The sequence below is a fragment of the Pogona vitticeps genome, chromosome 4, assembly GCF_051106095.1.
Source record: "Pogona vitticeps strain Pit_001003342236 chromosome 4, PviZW2.1, whole genome shotgun sequence".
NCBI classification, from domain to species: Eukaryota; Metazoa; Chordata; class Lepidosauria; order Squamata; family Agamidae; genus Pogona; species Pogona vitticeps.
Genome location: NC_135786.1, coordinates 57,619,851 through 57,645,872, shown reverse-complemented (window position 1 = coordinate 57,645,872; position 26,022 = coordinate 57,619,851). Strand labels below are relative to the sequence as shown.

Sequence of the window (26,022 nt, the reverse complement as noted above, 5' to 3'; positions counted from 1 at the left end):
GCATGTGGAGACTGCAGTCTTGCTCTTATTCTTCTGTTCGTAACTACTGATCACAACTCTAAGTAAAGATTTTTTTTCTTTTTCTCATTAAAATGCTTCCAGAATGATTTTTAATATATAAAATGCTAGCTACTGTGAAGAGGGCTGGTTCTGAAGCTTGAGCTATTCTCTTATGCTTCCTCTGTGCAGTTGTTGTTTGTACTTGGTACTCTTCTAACCAAGAAGGACAACAAAAAGATCATGTTCTCTTACACAGTCCTATCTACTTAGGTGAGCTCGAGAGACCTTTTTGTGCATTCCACTTCTGTCCAAGGCAGAGCACAGAAAGTTGCTTTTTAAAATTAATCTGTTCCCAGTGTTTGAGAAGTTATTTATTACTACCTGTTGTTACATTCTAACAAAATTATAGCATTGTTTGTTACCTTTGGTTAATTTTCATTAGTTTTAAATAATACATCTTATGAGAGACTAGCGTAACATCTGAAAAGTTCCTGTCAAAGTGCCTAAAATGCATTTTAAATGACGTTGCATCTACATGTTATATTACTTTTGTTATGTCATTGTTACTCCTCCATAATTAACTAATTACAGGTAACTAGTAATTACTTGGAACTTGAAGTTTGTTGTTTCCAACCTCTGATCTGAGTTTGGGACACAGAAAAGGGCCTTTTCTGTTGTGGTGCCTCAGGAGATGACCCTTACTGCCCTGGGAAATCCTTATCAAATACAGAGATTTTGGCCCATCCAAATATTTTCCACCCAGTTCCATGTAAATAACTGAATGATGAGGCAGTGAACATGGTAGACACACTGAACAAGGTAGATGCATGTGTGCACCAGCCCCTAAATGAATAATGTAACTTCAAACTATCCTCCAGATAATCCTTACAGCAATCGATTCTCAGCTTGTACAATGTGATACATTTTTGATGCAAAGTAGAACTCGAATAAGGTCCTGGCCTCAAAGATCACATGTCAAAATCACCAGGGAGGCCTCTCAATGAAACTCTTGTAACCGTCCCCCATAAACTGCAGGCGACAGGTTCATCTTTCTGTATTGAGAAGGAAAATCTTCTGGATGTGTTTCCCCAGAGACCTGCTTTTCGTTCATAAGCACTCAACCTTCCATATTCTCACTCCTTGAAAACATCCTACAGACTCTGATAGAAATTACATTTAGGAAGATAAGATCATGTCAGAATTTGCATGCTTGCCAACAATCAAGCACATTACGACCCTGACAACCTCACTATCATGGTTCTGGAATTTCACTTAGTGTTTACATACACATTGAAAAGGGTACCATGCTGCTCTGATGGGGTCTCTCTGAGCATTCCTTCCCACCCACTCCCTTCTTGCATAGAAAAGTTATATCTCCTAAATCCACCCCTCCTTTCCTTGGCTTGGGGCCATAGATACAGAGGCAGTGACGAATTCCCTTCCTTCACCGATACAGTTTCCTTGACAATATTTATAGAACTTGACTGAGGTTCCTTCCTTCCTCCTCCTCCTCCACCTCATCTCACGGAAAGCTCTAAAAAAGCCATTTAGCCTTTCTTCAACAGGCCTCCGCTCAGCTCTTCAGATAAGCAGGAAGATGCATCTGGAAAGCTATGACTCCTGTAATTAGTCCAGGAAACAGGATGGAAATAGCCTTGGCTCATGGGAAGCAAATGAATGTCTTACCAAACTGTCAGAGCAAAGCCTGAAGAAAGTGGCCCAAGTGATTCGGTCACAAATCTTTCAGTGGGCAGCAGTGGCTCATTTTTCGACAGTGATGTCTTTTACTAAGGCATGGCCAGTTTCAGCAGTCAGCTGGCTTCAAGATCTAAGTAAGGGATGGGGAACCTGTGGCCTCTCACATAAAATCAGCTTCCAAAGCTACCTTCAGGATTCTTTTTCTTCCCACACTATTGAATTCCTCATGAGAAGGGCAGTGGGAGGACCTCCTCCCAATCTAGAGATGAAGCACCTTCACCCTGAATCCAGTCCGCAAGCTGCCCCTCCCTGAATCCCTTTTTCCATTCTTCTCCCCATGGCATCATCACACTTTATGATCCAGATCCAGGAGATGCAGGTTCTTCTGCATGTATGCAAGAGCAATTTGGAGGCTATAACATGCAGAAACAACAGAGCAAACCTTTCATATAGCCCATTTCACATGCCTGAACAAACTAGAGCTTAAACTAAGGAAATTTCTTTGTTGTTATGGAACCAAGGGGGCACTTGGTGAACTGTTTCATTCAAACAGGCTAGGATCAAAATCTGGTATACGATTGTAACATGCTAACAAACAATGGTTTAAACTAGCCAGAATGGCTCCTGCCTCTTAGTCCGGATGTAACAAGGAAATGTGCTTAGCAGGAAAGTGGAAGTGAGTGATATCCCTGTGATGCCATTTGAAGAGGACAGGACAGGAGACGAGATGATGCACAAGTCTTGAGCAATGTTCCTGGTTCCAAAATGGGCAGTAAATGGATTTCATAAGGAAAGAGGCAGGACTTTTTCTTAACATTTTCCCCTCACATGCTATAAAATTACAGTTTGATGCTATCAGAGGAAAGATCCTTGTAGTCTTTCCCCATAGAAATAAGCCATGGTTTAGCCTGTTACTTCATTCATTCATTCATTCATTCATTCATTCATTCATTCATTCATTCATTCATTCATTCATTCATTCATTCATTCATTCATTCATTTTATTAGATTTATACCCCACCCATCTAGACACATAGTCTACTCTCTGCTTCTACCAGTACCAGCCACAGTGGAATCTGGAATTTTCAAGGTTTCTGGGTGATAAAATAAGTCCTATGCCGTATGGTATTCAGTCTGTTAACATACCATTCAGTACCATGTATTTAGGGGGTTCCCAAGTAATTCCCACATACTATTAACCTGTGCTTTTTCTTCTTTGTTATTGGAAGGTGTGTGTGGGGTTAGATACTGTATTATGCTTTGGTCAAGTTCTGTGGGTCATGGCCTGTGTATAACTGTGACTATATTAATTCCCATTCTAGCAGGAGAGCCGAGATGATATTCTGTAACTCGGGAAGGCTTCCTGCATATTTGACCACAGCAATATGTTCAGGTCAAGGGTCAGCACACAGCTAGAATAATGGCAAGTGGCAAAGGAGTGAAAATGAGTGATCACCCCAGCTGCAGCTGTTGACAGCCAGGAGCAATGAACTTTCTTTCCCCCAGCTGCAGGGAGTGCTGATTAGCAAATTGCAGAGTCAGAGGGCACCATTTTGCCAGATGCCATTTCTCCCAGAAGAAGCAAAGAATTTATCCAGCACTGGCCATCAATGAATGTATCTTGCTCTGCTGGACATCTGCATGCTAACCTAAGAACTACACATTAATCAGTTCCTCTCCCTCCCCATAGAGTCACATGGAGGGAATGGAAACACTGTCTCCACCACTGCAAATCCAGGCACACAAAGGGGGAGCTAACGTGTGAGATACATGTACAGAATCAGGCCCTCGAGAGTTCATTTTACTAACACTGAGCTCAGGACAGAAATCCTGGAATCAGGTGCAGGACAGAAACAATATAGGTTCCAGCTCTTAAAGAGCATGACAGAGGCAAACAGACATGATTAGGAACAAATTCAAGAGAAGCAGTGGGTTCAGGGGAAGGATTCCTAGATAATACTGGACAAGCTGAAATGAAGCCCAGTAAACAGGTATTGTTGGAGTAGCAGAATTTAATAAGAGGGGCAATACATTTACTTTGCACCCACATCAATGGCCAGCTTATTGGATGCCTTTTCTAGCTTCCCTTTCCAGGTGCTGTGGGGAAGTGGAATCCAGCAAAGCTAACACTTTCTGCCTTATTTTAATGGCAGTTCAACAGCTTGCCCTACTTTTTGTAAGATAAATGCCAGATCATAATGTTGCAACAAAAAACAAGGAAGAGTTACACAGCACTCGAACAGCTAGCAAGTTTTATTCTGCATAAGCTTTTGCTGCCCACTACTTCACAGATGCATACTGCCAAATAAAACTGGTTAGCCTTTAAGATGCTGGGAGACTATTTACTGGTTTTGCTGCACCAGACTACAGGACAACAACACCAATACCTTTGTTATGCAAGATGCATGCTAGCAGCACAGAGAGTTCCCAATAAGATCTCCTTTGACACTGAATGAAATGGGTCAACAGCTTTCTATTGTATTTAAGAGCTGATTCACATGTTGGTTTCCTGGTGAGGAAAGCCCATCAGATCAAATCTTCTGCTGTTTGCCTTCCAGCTAGTGAAAGCTATGAATCTCCTGTTGTACTTAATAAGAAATTCAGATGGGATTTTCAGGCTTTACTTGGAGAAGCTGAGCAAGTATTAAGCGCATGCGCGCACGCACACACACACACGCGTGCGCGCGCGCGCGCACACACACACACACACACATACACACACACACACTACAGGCTCTATAGGCATTCCTATGCTTCCTTCTGACTCATACTGCTTCTACACATGAGCAGATAAGTGATGCTCATCTGGCGACTGAAGATTGCTTCCAGTGGCCTCTGAGCCACTACCTTGTTGGCCCACTAGTATGGACAGTCCCTTAGTTAAGAGAAGAAAACCCAGGAATCATACTCCTATTTTGCTTCTTCTCTGCAGCTACCGTCTCTTTGCTTGCGCTAACCCAGCTTTGACGGGCAGCATCTCAGGATAACTCCTGACACTTGCTTCCTTCCAGTGGGAGGATGCTAAAGCTAAAAGGGTTCTCCAGCCAACCGTACTGAGCCCCAGACAAACAGAGCTCTCTCCATCCTGCTGGCCTCCCTTAGGCAGGAACAGATAGTTTCATCCCATTCATTCTCTTTCTTTATGTAAACAACATATAAAATCAGCTCTGTGACTGAAATGTTCCTGCATCCCTCTGGACGCTCCTGTGTCCCAAGGTGGGTGCTGATCTCGTCCCTTGACAGGTCTGTGGCATATGCCACTTTCATGAAGACCTCTTGTGTCATACAGGGGACTCATCTGCTGTGCAGAGCAGGCAGGCAGGCAGGCAAGCAGGCAGCCAACGGCTGAGCTGCCCAACTGAGTTTATGAAGAATTACTTGCATAACAGAAATAGAGACTCCAATGACAAATGAATGCTGTGCAGTCATTAGTCTCTCTCTGTGTGTGTGTTTGAGAGGGGGGGGGAGAGGGAGAGAGAGAGATGGGGGAGGAAAGAGAACTAACCATTTGGCCTAGATTTTAAAAGCTTTTTAAAAATGCAAACTCAGAAACCAGTAATCCCATGAACCAGAGGCAACCCCACCCCACCCCAATCTTAAAGTAGCTTAACTGGAAACCGTGCTTACAAACTTTGCAGCCTTCAGTGTTGTTAGTTTGCTGGCATGGGATGTTCGAACCAACACTAAGAAGGAGCTCAATTTTGCAAGGAAATGTCAGAAGAGCAGTTTTTTTTTTTTTTTTTTTGAGTGCCATTCCTGCTTTCCCCACGTCTCATACCTTTGCTGGAAGAAGTAGAACTGCAGCCAAGGAGTTTCACACAGTGACCAAGGGGAACATTCTATGCTCCACAGTCATATTTTCCATGGGAATGTCTTCTGAATTCTGAGTCTGATACGATGGAGGTAAAACCAAAATAAAAACAAAAGCTACTACGTGAAAAACCTGCAAAGATTTTCAGTCCAGTTCAGCACTGAACCCTAAATCATTACTGTATTGGCATTTTATTCTGCAAGCTGCCAGTTGTTTAATAATTATGTAATTGCTATTAGATTTACTCCCTAGGGGAAGAGGGATGTATCTTACATTTTCTACCTCTCACACAAAAATATCGGATGGGACCGAATCAGTAACACCAGGGCTAATACCAGAGGTTGGAAGTTCAACTCTTCACTGTGCCGTTTGGGAGAAGAGCCAGCTTGTGTAGCCATGGGCAAGCTGCACAATCCCAGGACACCCCCAGATGCAAGGAATGGTAAACTGCTCTCTGACTATAAAATCTAGAAAGAGATGCCTTAAGTCAGAATTGACTTGACAGCATGTAGTTACTGTTATGATATCTATATTAGTGTAATACCTTTTTTACACTAGATTGAGCAAAATACATGGAAGCCTTTGAAACTGCTACAATTTTCTATCTGCAAAGATGTTACAAATAGCAAGATGGCAAGGGAGACCTGGCCAGAAAGTTGAATTCACGATGTCTGCAATCATGATGTCTGTATTCTGAGACGAGGGAACTGGGGCCTGCTGATGTTCGAACAATGCTCTTGCTCCAGGATGGTCAATCTGTGACGCTCCAAATGTCATTAGCCACCAGCTTCCACTGGCCTTGGCCACTGTTGTCAATAATGAGGAGATGATGGGAAGTACAGTCCAGTGACATCTGGAGGGCCACACAGTCTCCATCTCTCTTTTTTAGATTTCATGTGTCGTGACTCCTAGGAATACCAAAACCAAATAATGGCAGAAAAGTTTGGTTCTCTCTTTCTGAATCCAGCTGTAGACTCCAAATTGCCTCCATCCTGGGTAAAGAGCAATCGGTTCATTGCCGTTTTCACGGACCTCTTCCTGGTTTAGCAGGACTGCAAGCTGATATTCAAAACACAGAGACCAATTATGTTTAGCTGTCTCCCAGGTGCTGGCTATTCCCAGGCTGCCTGCTCCTCCAAACTACTGTATTAGCACCAAATGACAGACAGGGAGATGAAAAGGAAAACCCCTGTGTCAGCAGTTCCTTGCATCTCCCTCCTCAAAGCACACACCAGCCACCTGAGGGGAAAACATGCAGAAGAACTCTGGCTTTGTAGCTGGTCTTGAAAGGCCTGTTCACACCACCTGGAGATCCAAGCAGAGGTATAATTGTGCTGTAGTAGGGGTACATCTTTCCCTCCCCCGATGTGTTTCATGAAATCAGTGTATGCTCCTGCTTTGCCCTGGATTCCCTGACAGCTTGTCATCTCTGCCTGACACAATGCCAACAAACTGAGCACAAACAACTTCCACACTGTGACTAGAGGCCACCCAAGACATTTGGCTGTCTGAAGCAACTACTCACTTCCTGAAGAAACCTGACCGGACTGGCAGTTGCATCTTTCTTTCAATGTTGGTAAATGGTGCAGGATTCTCAAATGCACCTACAGGCTTGTTTATGAAGTATAGGGCGGGCTCATATCATGTAGTTCCCTGCTCTGAAAACTTGCTGCCCTCTCCCAGCATCCAGAATCCAACTACCTTACTTGGCCTAATTATATGGCTGACAATGGCTGCAATGTAGGAGGGAGGGCATTATATTAATGTTCTCATCTGTTTTTGGAATTGTGATCAGCACCAATTCTAGTGTTAAAGTCTCAGAGAATGAACAGTGGCTCTCTCTCTGGGACTTTTTTGATAGTAGCTGCCGGATGGTTGTAGAATTTGTCTTTGACTTCTGTTGTGGATGACAGTGTTGGTGCATATGCACTAATGAGGGTGACCGGTCCCGCTGATGAGTGGAGATGCAGAGGCCGTTTCGGACATTGGGAAGATGAACACAAATGGCCAACGCTTGCTGGAGTTTTGCTGTTATTATGGTCTCTGTATCAGCAACACGTTCTTTAATACGAAGCTTCGACACAAAGTTTCCTGGAGACAACCAAGATCGAAGTGTTGGCATCAGCTCGATTTGATCCTCACTAGACGTTCTAGCCTTCCTAGTATTACCATCACACACAGTTAACAGAGTGCTGATTGCAATACTGATCACTCCCTGGTGTGTAGTAGAGTAAAACTGCAAACAAAGAGATTGTATCACACGAAAAAGGAAGGAAGACCACATATTGACATCAGCAAAACTCGCGATCAAAGAAAAGTGGAGGAATTTGCCCAAGCGCTTGAGGAAACCCTTCCAGGCCCGGCTGATGCAAATGCACCTGAACAATGGGAACATTTCAAGAATGCTGTTTATAACACCGCCCTGTCCACGTTTGGCAAGAAGATCAAAAAGATGGCAGACTAGTTCGAAACCCAATCAGAGGAGTTGAGTCATTGAGGAAAAGAGGAGAGCTCTCGCAGCATACAAAGCTGTCCTAGTGAGTACAACTTGAAGGCTCTTTGACTTGCTCATAGCAAAGTCCAACAGGCTGCCAGGAGATGTTCTCATGATTATTGGCTTTAGCTCTGCTCTCAGATACAGATAGCAGTGGACACAGGTAACATCAAAGGAATGTATGATGACATCAAGCAGGCTTTAGGTCCAATACAGAAGAAATCTGCCCCCTTGAAGTCTGCTACAGGTGTGATCATCCAGGACCGAGCACAGCAGATGGAACGCCGGGTACAGCACTACTCTGAGCTATATTCCAGAGAGAATGTAGTAACGGAAGAGGCACTAAATAACATTGAGTGCCTGCCTATCTTGGAAGAGTTGGACAATGAACCAACTTTAGCAGAAATAAAAGCGGCCTTGGATTCCCTTACCTCCGGCAAGGCACCTGGGAAGGATAACATCCCTGCTGAAGTGCCAAAGTGCCGTAAAGAGATCATCACCACCAAACCATATGAAATCTCTTGTCTTTGCTGGAGGGAAGGTGGAGTACCACAGGGACATGAAGGATGCAAACATCGTCATATTGTATAAGAACAAAGGAGATGGGGTGACTGCAATAACTACTGTGGCATCTCTCTTCTCAGCATTCTAGGAAAGCTATTTGCCCATGTTGTGCTGAAGAGACTTCAGGTGCTTGCAGACTATCCAGAATCACAAAGTGGATTTTGAGCTAATAGATCCACCACTGACATGGTATTTTCCCTCTGACAGCTGCTGGAGAAATGTAGGGAACAGCAACAGCCCCTCTTTTGGCCTTCATAGATCTTACAAGGCCTTTGATTTGGTTAGCAGGCACAGCCTTTTTAAAATACTTCCCAAGATTGGATGTCCACCTTGACTCCTTAACATAATCAGGTCCTTTCATGAGGAAATGAAGGGCACTGTAGTTTTTGATGGCTCAACATCAGATCCCTTTGAAATCCTAAGCAGAGTGAAACAGGGTTGTGTTCTCGTGTCGGCTCTGTTTGGGATCTTTTTTGCTGCCATGCTGAAGCAGGCCTTTGGAACTGCAACAGAAGGTGTCTATCTCCAGAGTAGATCAGATGGAAAGCTCTTTAATCTCTCTAGATTGAGAGCAGACCAAAATCCAGCTGAAATGCATGCGGGATTTCCTCTTTGCCGATGATGCAGCTGTTTTTGCCCATTCTGTTGAAGACCTCCAACAACTCATGAATCATTTTAGCAAGGCCTGCCAAGACTTTGGACTAACAATCAGCCTGAAGAAAACACAAGTCATGGGCCAGGTCATGGACTCAGCTCCATCTATTACCATTTCCACGCAAGAATTGGAGGTTGTTCATGACTTTGTGTACCTTGGCTCAACAATCTCTGACACTCTCTCCCTAGATGTCGAGCTGGATAAACGCATTGGCAAAGCAGCTACCATATTCTCTAGACTCACAAAGAGAGTATGGCTTAATAAGAAGCTGACATATACCAAGATCCAGGTCTATAGAGCCTGTGTCCTGAGCACACTCCTGTATTCCAGTGAGTCCTGGACCCTTTGTGCACAGCAGGAGAGGAAGCTGAACACGTTCCATATGCGTTGTCTCTGACGCATTTTTGGTATAACCTGGCAGGACAAAGTTCCAAATAGAGTGGTCCTAGAAGGAGCTGAATTTTTTAGCATGTATACATTTAACTGAAACAGTAATGTCTACATTGGCTTGGGCATGTCGTGAGAATGGCTGATGGTCAGATTCCAAAAGATCTCCTATATGGAGAATTAGTGGAGAGAAATCGCCCCAGAGGGAGACCACAGCTGCGATACAAGGATATCTGCAAGCCGGGTCTGACGGCCTTAGGAATGGACCTCAACAGATGGGAAACCTTGACATTTGAGCGTTCAGCCTGGAGGCATGCGGTGCCTCATGGCCTCTCCCATTCTGAAGAGACCCTTGTCCAGCAGGCAGAGGCAAAGAGGCAGTCCCAAAACCAGCAAAATCAGGGAGCTGGACAGGGGACAGATTGTATTTGTCTTCAGTGTGGAAGAGATGGTCACTCTCGAATTGGCCTTCTCAGCCACACTAGACACTGTTTCAAGTCCTCCATACAGAGCACATTACCATCGTCTCTCGAGACTGAAGGATGCCTAATCTAATCTGTTTTTAGAAGCTATGAAGGAACTGACTTTATCAGCACATGGATGGGAGAGTACCATGGAAAAAAACTTTTCAAAAAAAGCAACTTTTCCAAGCTCTGATCTTTGGTACATGTTATACTGGGTGAGAAAAGGAGATTGGATTCCTCTCAATATATATAATACCAGGAGAAATCCCATCCACTTTGTCCCCCTGAAATGCCCTTAAGCAATTCTGGAAAGTTCCCTGTGCAATGTGGGCAGGGGGGAGAGATCAAATGGGGGAAAAGAGCTGCTGAAGTAATTTTGTTCTTATGAACTCCAAAAGAGAGGAAAAACTCAATGGCAAGGGGGATCTTTCCTTGGTGATCTTGCAAATATGGCTTGGAGCATCCTGCCTTGCAGTTCAACTGAAGAGACCTCAGGAGAGAAGGTACCCCAAGCTGTCTTTCCAAAGGCATTCAGGCAAATCCCCTGAGGAAGAGATCTGAATTGTACTGATGCCTTGAATCACCCTGGGGTATAACTTCTTGTATCAATCCTTGTCGTGCCAGCTGGCTCTTTCCTGCTCCTGTTTTTGACCCTCGTTTGTCCACTTAATGAAAAGCAACCCAGTGAAAGCATTTTCTTTCCTGCTCGTTGTTTTCAAGATCCAAACTGCTGCATCCCAGTCTGGTTCCCTAGCTACAGAATAGGGATAGCAGGGTTCTTGCAAGACGGAAGCAGGGAAGCATTTTGCAGATTAGAAGGACTGCACACCATATAAATAATCATTAGAAATCTGCCTCCCTTTATGTTTCATTGTATTCATTCAGGATTGGCACTTTGTACCTGCTGCTTCTCTAAGGAGAAAGCACGAGTTCCAACTTACTTCCAACAGCAATGATAATTAATTCCACAGTGGGCTTTTGTAATGTCCCCACCCACTTGTGCCTACTGCCTTCTTCCTTGCCTTTACCTTCCCATGGTGCTTTTGAATTAATAAGCAGCTTTATAAAAGACAGAAGAACGAATCCCCCCCCCCTCTCTCACACACACACACTTTTTCTATCTTCATTTCCAATTATTACTTCCGATCGCAAGAGGACTCTCAGCACCTGCTGCCTTCCTGGAGCTCTGGGCGCTGTTCCCGCAGGCAATGAGGAAAGACACGGCTGCTGGGAGCAGGAAGCGCAGCATGTCTATAACCTGCATTATCCAAGTTCAGCATTTCCCTCACCCACCCACCTCTCAACCAGTAAATAAAGAGGAAAGATGCAAGAACTGGGTTCAAACCTGGGCCACAACTTCACTGACTATTTAAATCCCTGAGCTGAGGTGGGGTTTAAGGTAACGCAGCAAATCTAGGAACAGGAGCAGGTGAACCATTCTGGCCCCTCTCCAGTCCAAGTCGGGTGAACTCCCTGCTCTGGAGGGGTGCTGTACATGGCCAGCCTTGCTCAAACCTCAAGAGACCTCCTCCACTCATCTCCCCCTTGTTTCTCATGACCTGAGGCTGGTTGCCCCTGAGGCTGCCTCAGAAGGCTATCCCTGCTTGTGTACCTGAACCCAGGGCCGGACTGGGACCAAAAATCGGCCCTGGCATTTAGAGCACACAGGCCCACCTGTTGTGGGCTCCATTCACGATATTGTGGCGCGCTGAAAGGGCGTTGCTGGTATAGTGGTATTGGTACATGCTTACGAGTTCTCCCTATCCCAATCATTGCCCTGGTTGTATAAATAACAAGGAGCATCAGGAAATCTAAACCTATAAAATCATCACGTTTAACAAAAAGTGTAATTAAAATTTAATGTTTAAATTTGTCAATGCCAGTGCTCTCTAAACAAAAAATACCAACAGTACAATGTGAGATCTTATAGCTATTTTAATGTATTGAAACATTAGATCATTAAACATAACTGCAACAAAACGTTCAATGTGAACAAGCCATAAGTAGCAGATCCTCCTACATCAACACTTCCACCAGGAACAAAAGGCTCGGCTCAAGAACTTTCCACCTCGTTTATGATTTGAACATTTTAAATTTGAACCCTACTAATACTGGAAAGACTTAGGAATGATACGTTATCAAGGAATAAGAAGACTTTGCAGGGCTTCACTACTCTCTGCAACTCTGTTGATGATGGCATCCACATCAAGACTCATGAGGATTTCTTTTTCTGTAACCATTAACATGAATGAATCCAAATGGTCCTGGGATACAGTATTCCTCAGTCGATTCTTGATGAACCTCAAGGTGGAGAAGCTTCTCTCACAAGCAACTTGAGTAAATGATAGAGTCAGTAGGAATTTGTAGGCTAGACCTATCACATTATAGGCATCTGTTAATAAATTGTAGCGCCGTAGAATTTGATGGCAACAAATGGCACAGTTCTTACATGTTGCACATGGCTTATTTAACAGCTCCATTTCATCAAATTGTTGACTTAGATCTTCCATGGGCGTTTCTCTTGATACCCTTACAGTGTATTCTTCTAGCACTGATGTCTTCAATTTGTCCCAATGCAAAGCTAGACTAGTTAATTCACACCGCAAATTTTCAGCTGTGGCATTCTCATTAAATTTGATCAAGACTTTACTTAAATCTTCCATTGCAGATATATGAAGCCCTTGTTCTCTTATGTTTGAAAAGTTCCTAGGGTCTAGGCATGCATAGTCGGCATACAGTGTTTCACTAGCAAGAAAACGTCGAGTTATGCTCTCCGTGATTACATCAAGGATCACATTGTGTACTTGTTTTGTTTTTTTCTTTCCCGGAACATATTAATCGGTTTTCAATGTATTCCTATGGGAAATGGTGCCTTGACCTACAAACTTTTCGACTTGCGAACACCGTTCCAATATGGATTAAGTTTGTAAGCCGAGGTACCACTGTATCATTTTCTTGAAGAAGTGAATGACATGTTTGAATAAAAAAAGGTTCCAGACCACATGGATACTCTCCAGGAACCCTGGAAAATATGGTTGTGGGGCCAATTCAGTATTATAATATAAATCTACATTATAAAGCTACTCCTAGCAGAAAAAGAGGCATCCTAAGAACCACCTAGTATCAGCACTACTTCTTATTCCTATATAAGTTTGAAGAGCAAATGAACTCTCTACCTCAATTCCCTTTTCTGCTTTCTGATTCAGAAAGGTTTGACACATGTTAGCATGACACTTCCTTGACTTTTTAAGAATGTGTAAATAGAAAGTCATATATAAGTATACAAGCTAGGTGACACATGTAGCCCAAAATAATCATCCTCTGCCACACATCTATCTTCTTTTATACAGAGAATGCTGACATTTGATCACAACTACAGAATGCCCTCTTGATGTAAAACTTAGCTACTTTATCAATTCATGAATACTTTTTATTTCCTTGGGCTTTTAAACAGCACAAACTTCAAAGTTTGGAACTGATGCATTTTGTCTTCTTATCCTGCCCTATGTTGGTGTTTAATTAATTTTTTTACATAATATTTGTATATTTCAATTCTGCAAGCCATCTGAGAGGAACTGTTGAGAGGGCCACTAAAGCATGGAGTATAAATTTTTAAAATGCAATCCATAAAATAAATATTCTTGATTTCCTGAATCTATTCCTCACATACTTCTTGTGTAACAGTATCAACACGCCATGTTTCTATGAGTTGATCCGGCTTCTTTCACTTAATACATTTAACACTGTGGACATGAGAACTGACAATGGAACACTGTGTTTAAAGGGGACGAGTCTACAGCATTTCACCCGTGAGAATTGTCTGAACACCACTTCCACCTAAGAACTCTATAAAAGAATGGCACAGTGTACTCTGATGACAAAGTCATCAATAACAGGGCTTGAAGAAATCCATAAAACAAAACCACATTTGAGAAAATGATGCACTACATATGGTATATACTGTATTATATGATGGGTGCTGAAGAATTAAATAATATGTTATGCCATGATTGAAGGTAAACTCTTGGGGAGCCAGGGACTAACTATTTGTTTCTTTTTTTTCTGTTAAAACAGTAAAAATTATCATAAGATCAAATTCTTGCATAGTCAAAACTCGACAAGATGTAGTCACCAAGACTGCAAAAATTTGTCTTCCTCTTTCATTGTCCCAAGAACATTTTCACTTTCTTACCCTCTACCAACAGGACACATAAATGGTATTTACATAATGAGAGAGAGGCCTCTCTCTTTGATTTCATCAAAACCTTTTCCTAGTTCCTTTGGCCAAAATAAATCCGTAAATTAAAAGATTTTACACACACACCCTGAGAAAAGACTTCAATTCCACAGGAAAGCTTCAACAATTCTTCCAACTGATCATCTGTCCGATTCCACACTTCCAATAATCGCAAAGCAATCAGTGACAACAATTACAGTACAAGAGGTTCTTGGAATGGAATGAAGAATGACGCTCCCAACCAAACTCCGTTTATTGCGATGGTGGTATTTTAAAAAGTCTTGCTATTATGTCTAGATAGTACTGTATACTTCTTTTTAATATTGTTAAAACAGTGGCACACTGAATAGAATCAGCCAAAGCATTCTGTCACTATCATGGATGATGGGACTAAGCATCCTCCCTCACTCCATTAGCATTTCTGGACAGGAAGAAAGGATTTTCCTTGAGGCTGGGAGGGAGGTGGCAAGGAAGGAAAACGCATTAAGGGAAGCGAAGGAGAATTCACATGCACACACAAAAAGGAAAGCTGCAAAAGCTTTCCTTTCTTGATAGCGAGTCCTACAGTTACTTTCGAGTAAAGATGCAAAAGGGGAAGGCTGCAGACAGATCTATTGGCCACCAATTTTTAATCTTCCCTTTGCATGGATCCCAACAGCTTCGGGAGTCTTTTTTTTAAAAAAAGCCGGATAGAGGCGACTAATAGGCTTTAAAAATAAGATTATAGAGATGGGAGGGGGGCTGGCAGGAACGGGGAGAGGGAAGGGAAAGAAAACGAGTGAGAGGAGGGGGTGGGCTACCTTCTGAGGTATGGAAGGTGGTGGTGGGGAGCAAAAGGGAGCTCTCCTCTCCTCCCCCCCAAAAAACACACCCCCAAGGCGACGCCCTAAAAGTAGCGACGAAGCAGGGAGGGCGACCCACATCTCGGGGTTGTGTAAGAAATGGGAAATCCGAGAGGGATGGGCACTTACACGGGCACTCACACACACACACTCACACATGCACACGCCCGATCTGTACAAAGCACGTGTTGCCCACCCGTCAGGGTGGGGTCCGCGGGAGAGAAAGGAGGGCAGCGGCTGAGGGAGGGAAGAAGGGAGGGATGGGATGGCGGGTGGGCGTGGGAAAAAAGGAAGCGGCGGCGCTCCCCACCCCACCCCCGGGCAGGCTGACTCACGGGAGCTGCCGGCCCAACTCAATGTAACTGAGCAAGACGGGCAAAGGGAGGCCGGCCGGGCCAGCAACGCTCCAGGCGCTCCGGGGCGGCCAGCCGGTCGCGGCGGCGGCGGCGGCGGCGGCGGCGCCTCTTCCTCCTCGGCTGGGGTAGAGAAGGAAGAAAGGGGGCGAATCAGGGGGTGCCTCTTCTCCTTCTTCCTCCTCCTCCTCTCGCTCCGGCTCCCCTCCACCGCCGCCGTCGCCCTCCGGCCGCTCCCCCTCAGCGGCTGGTGGGGAGCTCCGCTCCATCTTCTCTGGAGGCAGGGCCAGACTGGGACCAAAAATCGGCCCTGGCTGAGGCAGGAACCGGCCTTCTGACCATCGGCCCTTCTGGCATTTGCCAGAATTTCCAGATGACCAGTCCGGCCCTGCCTGAACCCCATGATTTGTGGTACTCGTTGAGGGTACCTGATCATCAGATGGCACCCTGTGGGGCTCACCACTATCTCCCTCTTTCTGCACGATCTGCCAGGTTGTGACCTGTTTAAACACGACACTGCCCCGATCTGCCCATCATGTCCCATGAGGGTCAGAACGGGATAGGCAAAAATTACCCGGCCACCTTTTATTCAATTCGCCAATAAAGGGAACCAAGCCTGAAATTCCAATCCAGCCCCACGAGGCAACCAAATATCAATCCGGTTCACAGGGTGGCCAGGCAGGTTGTCACACAAGGATGTTTCCCTCCAGTCACTGGAGAGGGGGAATGTTCTGCCTGGGTAGTGGGGTGGGTGGAGGCCTCATTTCCTTCACTAGCTTCTCACCATAAGCTCTGTGAGGAAAGGGATGGCACCTGACAGGTTGCCTTCCTCAGTTTGTTTTATTTGTCTGTCACGTTTCTCTCTTTTTCCCTTCACTGAGCTCAAGATGTTGTCAATGTGTCTTCTCCTTCTCACTTTGTCCTTCACAAGAACCCTGGGTCAGGCTGAGTATGAAAGCCAGAGCAAGACGGAGATGATGGGTGCACTCTTTCATGGTTTTAGACTTCAAACCCCAGAAGTCCACAAACCCAAATCAGCATACCTGCAGGATTCACTCTTCTAGAGAAGGGTTTTAGATTTGATGTGATTTTTTAAGCTAAACCATCGTCCTTCCTGTTGTCAGTCTGTAAAAACAAAATAAAGCTGCTGTGGTGCTTCCTGGAAGTTGCCGTCTCGATGCCCATCCCAGGAAGCACCACAGCAGCTTCATTTTGTTTTTATAAATCAACAACAGGAGCTAGAGACTTGGGAGGCCAGTGGCAGAGGCAAACCCCTCCCCTCAAAGTCCTTCCCTAGAAGAACAAAATGTACAAATGTGCTGATTTGGGTTTACGGGCTGAAGTTCTTGGAATTCTTGGAGGATTCTGGGAACTGCAGTCCAGAAAGACAAAAGAGCACACCCAGAGACAGAGACAGTGCGACCAGTCCAAGGTTAGCAAGCGATACTCTTGACACAGTGGGATCTTGAACCTGGATCTCCCAGGTGCCAGACCAACACTGTACCCACTGCACGACACTGTCTTTGAGGTTTCGTATATTTGTTGTTATGTACTGTCAAATCACTTCCCATTTATGGTGACTCTAGTGGGATTTTCAAGGTATGTCATATGGTCAAGGAACAGTTTAACACCTCCACCTCACTGAGTTTCCACAGCCAAGGCAGAAAAAGAACTCAATTCTCCAGAGTCGTTCTCTGACATCCTTCCCGCTACCCTATCACACTGTACAGTACATGTATTCATTTACTATAATTATAGTCTGCCCTACAGGCATAATAAGTGACCATGATAGTTCACCACTGTTAGAAGAAATGGTAAACTATATGTTACAAACTACAGACGGAAGCTTCAAATTTCCTTATGTCATGTGCAAAGGTGAGGCATGGAGTAGGTCGTATAAACCCAAGGCTGTCTGCAAGGTGTTTCCATGATTAGAAACCACAGTTCATCCTCACATGAGAATGCCGTCATGCAAGGATTTGTATGGTGCACTGAACTGTCAGAAATATAAAGCTGGGAGTGCTGAAAATCTGTCTGGTTGCATGAATCAGCAGCACTGAAAGTAATTTTGAGGAACCAGAGAGTTGGACAAAAAAAACAATAAGAGGAAATTCAATAAAGACATATGTAGAAGTATTACAGCCAGAGGGGAAAATTCTGAAATATCACACTTGTTTTTCTACAAACATTAAAGGAAAAACAAGTAAAACCAGGCAATGTAGGTGAGTGGAGATCATAGATTAATTAAGAAACAAATCTACTGTTGGGTACATTAATGGGTTCTGGGCATAGTAGAAAATATGATTAACAGCCAGAAAAAAAATCTCTCCTTCTCTCTCTTGACAGAAGGAAAAGTCTACCCATTGGAGGATTTAGTACCTAATCCTAACCACATTTATTCAAAAATACATCCTGTTGGTTGCAGTGAAACTCATTTTCCATTAAATATGTCTAGAGCTGAAGGCCGAGGTCCGTTGCATTTCCCTTCCCATGCATACTAATAGAACATATCCCATACCATTCATCCATGAAGTTTTGCATTTCTCCACCCAGGAAGAGCCTCGTGGCACAGTGGTTAAACCACTGTACTGCAGACAAAACTGTGCTCACGACCTGGGGTTCAATCCCAGGTAGCAGGCTCAAGGTTGACTCAGCCTTCTATCCTTCTGAGGTCGGTAAAATGAGTACTCTGCTCGTGGGGGGGGGGGAATGTGTAGCCTGCATAATTAATTTGTAAACCGCCCAGAAGCACTATGGGGCAGTATATAAGCAGCACGCTTTGCTTTCCTTTTACAGTTACTGCCATGACATGAGAGGAAGTGCAGAGTCTTGTAACATCAAAATATATGGCACAGGACATGATGCACATGATGCTGGTGGGAAGGAAGCTCAACACCTAGTGGTTAGCATCAGGTAGCAAATTCATCAATGAATACACATCAATGAGTACCACCATACTTCTTTTGAACGAAAGAGAGATTTTCTCAAACTATTTATCAAATTTCCTACTATGCCCAAACCCATTAAATGTGTCCCACAGTAGCATTTTCTTTATAATTAATCTGTGATCTGCACTAACTTGCAATTTGTCTGGTTTTGTTGGCAAGAAGAAAAAAATGCTGCAATACCTGTATAAAGGCTACCATATCCAGTTGGGAGATCAACCGGGATAACCTTAAGAGGGCATTGTGACCCTGGTAAAACTTCATGACACAAAGCTTCTTGCAAAGAAAGGGGAAAGGCTACAGATATCCTGTAGAGAAAAATATATTCTTTCTCTACAAAAACAGAAGTTATTTTTTTGAATTTGAGCTCTCAAATACCTAGCTAGCACAGCCAGTGACCATATTGGCTAGCATGTTTTGGGAACTCTATTGTCAAAAAAATAATTTTTTCCAAAATCTACTTTCTCACTCCCCAGTATGCACTGGGTACATAGAAGGCGCCTCCTCAAAGAGTGGCAACCATTGCAAGTACACTGTGGCATCTCCTGGGCAATGGCATACTGCTGGCTGGCCCTTCCCTTCCAAACTTCCTGATAAGCGAAATGACCCAACCTGGCTAGTGGCTTATCATAGTTATGGTTTAGCGCAGCAGTCCCCAACCTTTTTCGGTTTGTGGACTGGCTGGGGCAGGTGGGGCACCCCCCCCCGCTTGTGCGCATGAACAAACAAACGTGCTCTCTCTTTTGCACAAGCACGTGCATGCTCATGCACATGCGCAAACAGCAGCATGCCGCTTGTCTGGTCACGCACGCACTCATGAGCATGCACAAATGGCGGTGCAGCACTCGCACAGACATGCTGGAGCACGCACACAGGCGCAAATGGGCTGTGCAGGGGTGAGTGTGAGGGTGGGTGGGGCAGGAGGTCTGTCTCGGCAGCCCAGTCCAGCTCAGGCCACGGACTGGCACCGGGCCACAGACCAGGGGTTGGGGACCTCTGGTTTAGCCCACAAATTCAAGTTTTCCCATTTCTGCAACAAGTACATATACACTGCAGACTTAACCCACTTTACCAGTCCCTCCCGCCACTGAATGTTGGGTAGAAGGAGAAATTTAATGGATCCTTAATAGAACTCTTATCAAATTACAACTTCAAGGGACCTGGAGGTGGGGGCGGTGAATCATGATAATTAGACTGGTATGTAATTGATATAATTTTGCAGCAAGTAATGATTTGACAGGTTCAGGAATAAAAAAAAAAAAGGTGTCAATCAGCTAGACCATCACCGCCTTGCAGTTTTATTCTTTCCACTGAGAACTGAGTAAGAAACCTCTCTAGAATTTCAACTGGGAATATCATTTTCAGGATTGCATTACGATCAGCTGTGATTCAGTTCACAACGTTCTCTCCGACTATTTTACATTTTGCTAGCCTACACAGCAAAACAGAGCCAAGCTACGCAAAGCTAGATCCTGTGAATCTCAAGTTACAGCTGGCATAAAGACTATCAGCACACGTAGGAGCTGGGTACTCACATTAAGGGTTTCTCCAGGCGGCTTCCTGGTGATCCTACAATCTCACCCAGAGTGCAGAATGTCTGGCCGAGGAAATCCTGTTGAAGAAAACTCATATGAAACATTGATTATGAGTTCATCTAATGGCACAAGTGTACCTTATGGCATTTTGACCTGTCCAGGGTTACCTGGAGACTGAAGCTAAAGTCAGTGGGCTGTTCTATGCTTCTAGGAAAACCCAGTCACCAAATTCTGCCATGTCGGAATTTCTTCATTTCAGCAAGTATACTTATCAAGGCTTCTACCGCTAACAAAAATATATTAGGATATTATTTCACAAGTGTTTTTTCACATAATTTGAAGGATACTGTAGTCTATATTCTCTGAAGCTGAAATGTAAAAGAGTGCCATGCTGCTCCATTCACATCTGTAAACAGGTCAGTCCTTCAGCCAATATATAGCTCTTACCTACAGAGGACCCTCTACTTACAGCATTAATACACATTGGAACGGTGGCTGCAGGTCAAAAAGTCTGTAAGTCGAGTCTCCATTGACCTACAATGCATTGAAAACCAATTAAGCCATAACCGTCCATTTTTGTTCTGTTTTTGTTCCATTTTGTTTTGGTTTTCTGGTCTGTAAGTCAATTCTACGGCTGGAAGTCAAACCTAAATTTTGCGGCCAGAGAAGTCTGTAACTCAAAAAGTCTGTAAGCCGAGCCATCTGTAAGTCGAGGGTCCAGTGTATAGATACTGTGGGAGCAACACAGGATGGAATGAGGGGCAAGGAACTCCCTTGTCCCACAAGTCACCTATGAATTGGATCGCACTGTGCTATCCTAAAGCCACAGTGCATCAAGAATGTGCAAGGCTGTCTTAGACTGAGTCAGACCAACAGTCTATCTAAGTCAGTACTTACTCTACTGACTGGCATCTGGATTTCAAGCAGGAGATGTTCTTAGACCTGCAAATGAACTGAAATCCTGCATTTTCGCCATATATTATTACTGGTAAATCCAGTTGTTAGTCTCAACTTGAGCTGTTGCTGTTGCTGTTATATGCCACTAGGTCACTCACAATCTATGGAGGCTCTGTGAATTAATTAACTCCAAAAGGTTCTGTAATTAATAGCCCTTCTCAGACTTGCAAACTAAAGACTGTTGTATCCTCAATGGACTTTGGCACAGTCCTACTGATTCAGTGGGCCTGCTCTAGATCGGACTAACAACTGATTTAGCTCTAGGAAAGGGATCTTTGTCCAGCGATAAAGTGAATGCTTTGTATGCAAGTTAATTACAGGCTCAGTCCTTAGTATCTCCAAGCTCCAAGCAGGAAAGGATCTGGATGTGACAGACCTTTGCCTGAGGTCCTGGATCACTGCCATCAGCAAAGCAGGCAATACTAGGCAGCTTCTTATGTTCTCAATGATGAAATAAGAGAAGAATAAGAAAAATAAGGACTGAGGAGTAGGGATGTGCCTTCCTTCTTCCCTTCCCTTCCCTTCCTTTTTTCTGGACTCCAAATCCCAAGAGCCCATGCACCTACATCCTAGGCCAGTGGTTCACAACCCTCAGTGACCCAGGGGTTCTTGGATTCCAGCTCACAGAAGCCCCAGCCAGCTGGTGGTGAAGGATTCTGGGAGTTCCAGTCTAAGGTTAGGAACCACTGTCTTAGGCCATGAAACCTGTCAGCTCAGTCTTTCTTCAGGTTAGCACAATCTAAGTGTGGGTGTAGCAGTGCAATCCCCAGAATGGAGAATTCTGTGATTTGTAGTCCCCCAAAAGTCCCAAATGGTATATGCCTGCCAAGGAGTAAGAATAATGAAATTGAAAGAATGATGGTAAGAACTTAGAGAATGGCTACTCACATGTTTTGAGAGGTCAGGGCTCTTGGAGTCCACATCATAACTGCAAGGAAACAAGAAACAGTATTCTAGTATTTCTCACTCTGCAAGACTATGCAGCATCGAAGAGCACAAAGCCAGGGCCCTACACAAGTCTGCATAGAAAAAAAACACTTTAAAGGTTATCAAAGGTAGGACAGTTAGCCTATTGCCTCCCTATGTGGGTTCCTGGGATTCTCCTCTTGAGAACAGAATTAAGGTTTTTCTTCATCCTTCAGGTTTTCACCATAAAAGTTTAAATTCAAATTTTGGATTTCCTCAGAATTACTGGGATCTCTCAATTGCTTTAGCTTTGGTAGACTCCAGAGTAGATATCATGTAAGTTTCATTAGCTAAAAATAATTAGCAATATTAAATAATAAATAATGGCCCAAATCCTATTAGTTAAGCCTGCTGGAGTGACTTCATTGGTGTAAATCTCACTGGCAAATTGCCTCAAGTTGAGTCAACATAGCCATTTATCTACACTAACTTCTTAACTTCTGGCAATTTCCCACTGAAATGTATGCCAATTCAGTTATATTAGTGTAAATACATAATTTCAGCAAATTATTAAATTAATAAATAATAAATAAAATTATCAGGTACCATTTCAGGTTATATATCAAACTCTTCAAATAAAAATCCCATTATAGGCTAAATAACAAATACCAGAGTTAAGTAATATTTTATGTCTGTGGCTTTCTGAGGAAACCTTATCAGAAGCGCCTCAGTGATAAGAACAGCCACAAGCGAATGTTGGGTGCGTTCCAGGATACATCTCTCAGCTCACTGTGCATGAAAAGAAGGGCCCCACATCACCCTTTCTAAACTTAGTACAAACCTTGGAACTAGAATGTGCCCTAAACCCTTAGAAGGTACGTGGAGTCTATGGAAGAAACTGTATTTATGTAGAAGACTTTCAAAAGAATGCTTGGAAATGACTGCAACATACATCAATTACTGAAATTAAAAATAACTGGATACCAAACATAGAAACGAATTTAGAGAATGCTTGTTCATCTGGGTAACGGATGAATATATGAGGCTACAGTTTAGGGGCACAAAAATGCTTCACATGCACAACATGCTAGGTTCCACCTCTGTCATCTCCAGACCCAGCTGGGGAAGGTCATTGCTTGAAACCTTGAAGAGTACTTATGAGTCAGTGGCCAAAATCTTGTTGTTTAGTTTAGTGGTCTAGCCAGTGTGATTCCGTGGCAGGGAGTACCAACTGGTGGGAGTGCACATGCTGAGAAAGCCCCCATGTCCCTTTGGGGGCCAGTTTTGCTGTCCTTTTCTGAAGTTTCGTTTTGTCTACAATGAAACAGGGGAGGTAGAGAGGAGCTCAAGGTGGAAAGCCTGGAAGGAGGGGGGGGGATACTAGCCTATTTGGGGATACCTACAGTGACTATCTTTTTGATTGTCATCATTAAGTTTCCCTCCTCCACCCTGCCCCATTATTTTTTTCCCTATGAATATTATGCTATGTTTGGAGGCTGTTGGGTTCCTATTTGTCATTTTCTTCTAGCGCTATTTCAAAATCAAATGCTTTCCAAAACAATCGCACACACTGACCCAAAAACCACATGACTACCATGTGACTTTAAACTGAATTCAAAACCCCTGATCCCTCACCTGATTTATTTCAATAGTGTAACTGTGCTCTTACTTTAGCCTAGATAAGTAGTAACCAGAGTGGGCTCATTTGAATCAACAGAACCTATGGAGGAGTTGACTCACCAAATCACCATTGATTCAATAGGTTACATTCTAGTGCAATAAATCACGCTGAGGAACAGGATTCTGGACACGGCTGGTAGATGGATCTGACTTATTATAAGGCAGCTTCCTGTGTTAATACTTGGAGATTAGTTTGCTATAAAATGTGCAAAGACAGCTTCTCTGGGGGCTTCCCCCCACCCTTTAATATGACTTTGTTCTTGCTCACCAAGGCTTTTGCTGGGCCAAGGCCCCATGAATGAAACTGAGCGAAAGAGCAGAGTTGCTAAGTGAGGAGCCACATTGTAGCAGCCAATTTCCAAGACAGAACAGTTAAGAGAATTCCAAAAGAGAACTGATAAAACGCTCTCTTGATAAGGCAATAATGGAAGATTAATTGGAATCATTGCTGCCCTTGGAGCTCTGAATAAGAAGAACTCAGCTGAATTTCAATGTGCTTGGAGGGGGGCCCTTCTCTCCTTGCAGATTTGAGGTAGGGCAAAGCACAAACTTGCTCTTCACTGCACCTTCCTGCAGAGTTTAGTACAATGGTGCCCAAACCACAGCAAAGATTAGTAGACATTTATATTCTCCTCATATCTACTCCTCGCCCACACGCTGTCTTGAGAATGCCCAGAAGAGTGTCACTCACAGATCAAAACGTAAGTTTTGCTTTTCTTCAAAAAAGTAATCAAGGATGAACTTGCGCACGAAGTCTGGGTTCAAGGTATTATCGATGACTTCAGTCCTGCCAAACTGCAGAGACAACAGAGCACAAATGAGAAGCCACAGGAGAAGGATTACAGCAAAAAGCTAGTGTCAGTCTGTTAATTTTAGTTTTCTCCCCATTCAAATTTGTAAACCTCAGTTCTCTTCATTCTAAATATACTTTTAAAAAAAAGCTTATGTATCTTGTTATGCCTTTTGAAAAAATGCATTTACAGTGGTTGGATTCAATAGGCATAGCTATTCATTGCATGCAAAGGATTATGTTATACTGGCCCACTATGTACCAATAAAATATTTATTATTTATTTATTTATTTATTTTATTTCTATCCCGCCTATCTGATCATATTAGACCACTCTAGGCGGCTTACAGTAAAAACAACAATGTAATTTTAAGACTTTACAGTAGAAACGTAAATAAAAAAAAATAAAGAACAGAATAAGAAAAAAAAAAGATCGTCAAGGGTTTTCTGTTGGGAAGCCTTTTAAAGATGAGGAGCCTTTTAAAAGAAAAAAAGGACAGAATCCTCATGTAACATGAATATGTCTGAATAAAAGGGTTTCAAAGCCAGACATTTTTTTAAAAAATTAAGCAAACAAAGCCCTGGGCATGTTTCGACTGATCAGTCAGTTTCAGTGTTTTCCCCCCTACATTCACATGTTTTTTTAAAATCTCCATTTCTCTCCTGAGTATAAGGGAAGTGCAAATTTGAGTAAATTTTTATCCACAATGAACTAAAAGGAAATGTTCACCCATCCCTACAAGCAGAATGAGAACATGAAGAAAAAATTGTGTTCATGCACCATCCTAGAATCAATTTTTGGAAGGAGGTTAGACTTGGCATCTCTAAAACACAGAAAGAATTAAACAGAAATATCGCAGTTTATTCTCCCGAATTACATACAGGATCAATCAATCCCTTTCTTCTGATCTTTAGGATTTTATTTTATTTTTAGGTCTCCTGTTGGAGAGTGTAGTCTTTCCTGAGGCCTCACCCCACTTCCCAGCAAACTTGCAGAGAAAGGACAGATCACTGTTGTAAGAAATCTGATTACAGTGGTGCCTTGATAGACAGTTACCCCACATGACAGTTTTTTCACTAGACATTGACTTTTTGTGATCGCTATAGCGATTTGCAAAACAGTGATTCCTATGGGGGAATTTCGCTGGACAATGTTTGGTCCCTGCTTCACAAACTGATTTTCACTAGACTACGATTTTGACAGCTCCCTCCGCGCTCGCAAAATGGTGTTTTCGGGACCTAAGCTTCGCAAGACAGCTATTTAAACAGCTGCTCGGCAGTTCGCAAAGCGGCTTTCCTATGGCCAATCTTCGCTAGACAACGACGATTCTTCCCCATGGGACGCATTAAACAGGTTTCAATGCATTCCAATAGGGAAATGCTTTTCACTAGACAATGATTTAGCTAAACAGTGATTTCAGTGGAACAGATTATCATCGTCTAGTGAGGCACCACTGTATTTGTGAAGAAGGTTACCCACTCTATTGTAGAGCAAAAAATATTACCCTCATCAGGAAAGAGAGAAGAAGGAAGCAGCATAGGGGATACTTGCATTTTTCTTAATTTTATTCTAAGGCGTATTTTTATTTTTTATTTCATAGGCATTATGTCTGCAGTTGTGAACTCTACTATAAAGGCCTTACTTATTTGACTTTCTTTTTCTAGGTAATGTCATAGATCAAAAGCAGGAACACAAACTGATAA

The 26,022-nt window shown here is 43.3% G+C and overlaps 1 protein-coding gene across 2 annotated transcripts in view; it reads right to left on the bottom strand.

Annotated features, from left to right (window-relative positions):
* The window catches only part of LOC110085286 (copine-5), a 160,557-nt gene that overhangs the window by 73,666 nt on the left and 60,869 nt on the right, over positions 1-26,022 (bottom strand). For both annotated transcript variants that reach the window (XM_020805296.3, XM_078392762.1), the window contains exons 4-6: positions 24,220-24,323; positions 21,831-21,870; positions 19,986-20,062 (exon numbers count right to left, since the gene is read on the bottom strand). In XM_020805296.3, the coding sequence (XP_020660955.1) occupies positions 19,986-20,062; positions 21,831-21,870; positions 24,220-24,323 (221 nt within the window). The remainder of the gene's footprint in view (positions 1-19,985; positions 20,063-21,830; positions 21,871-24,219; positions 24,324-26,022) is intronic.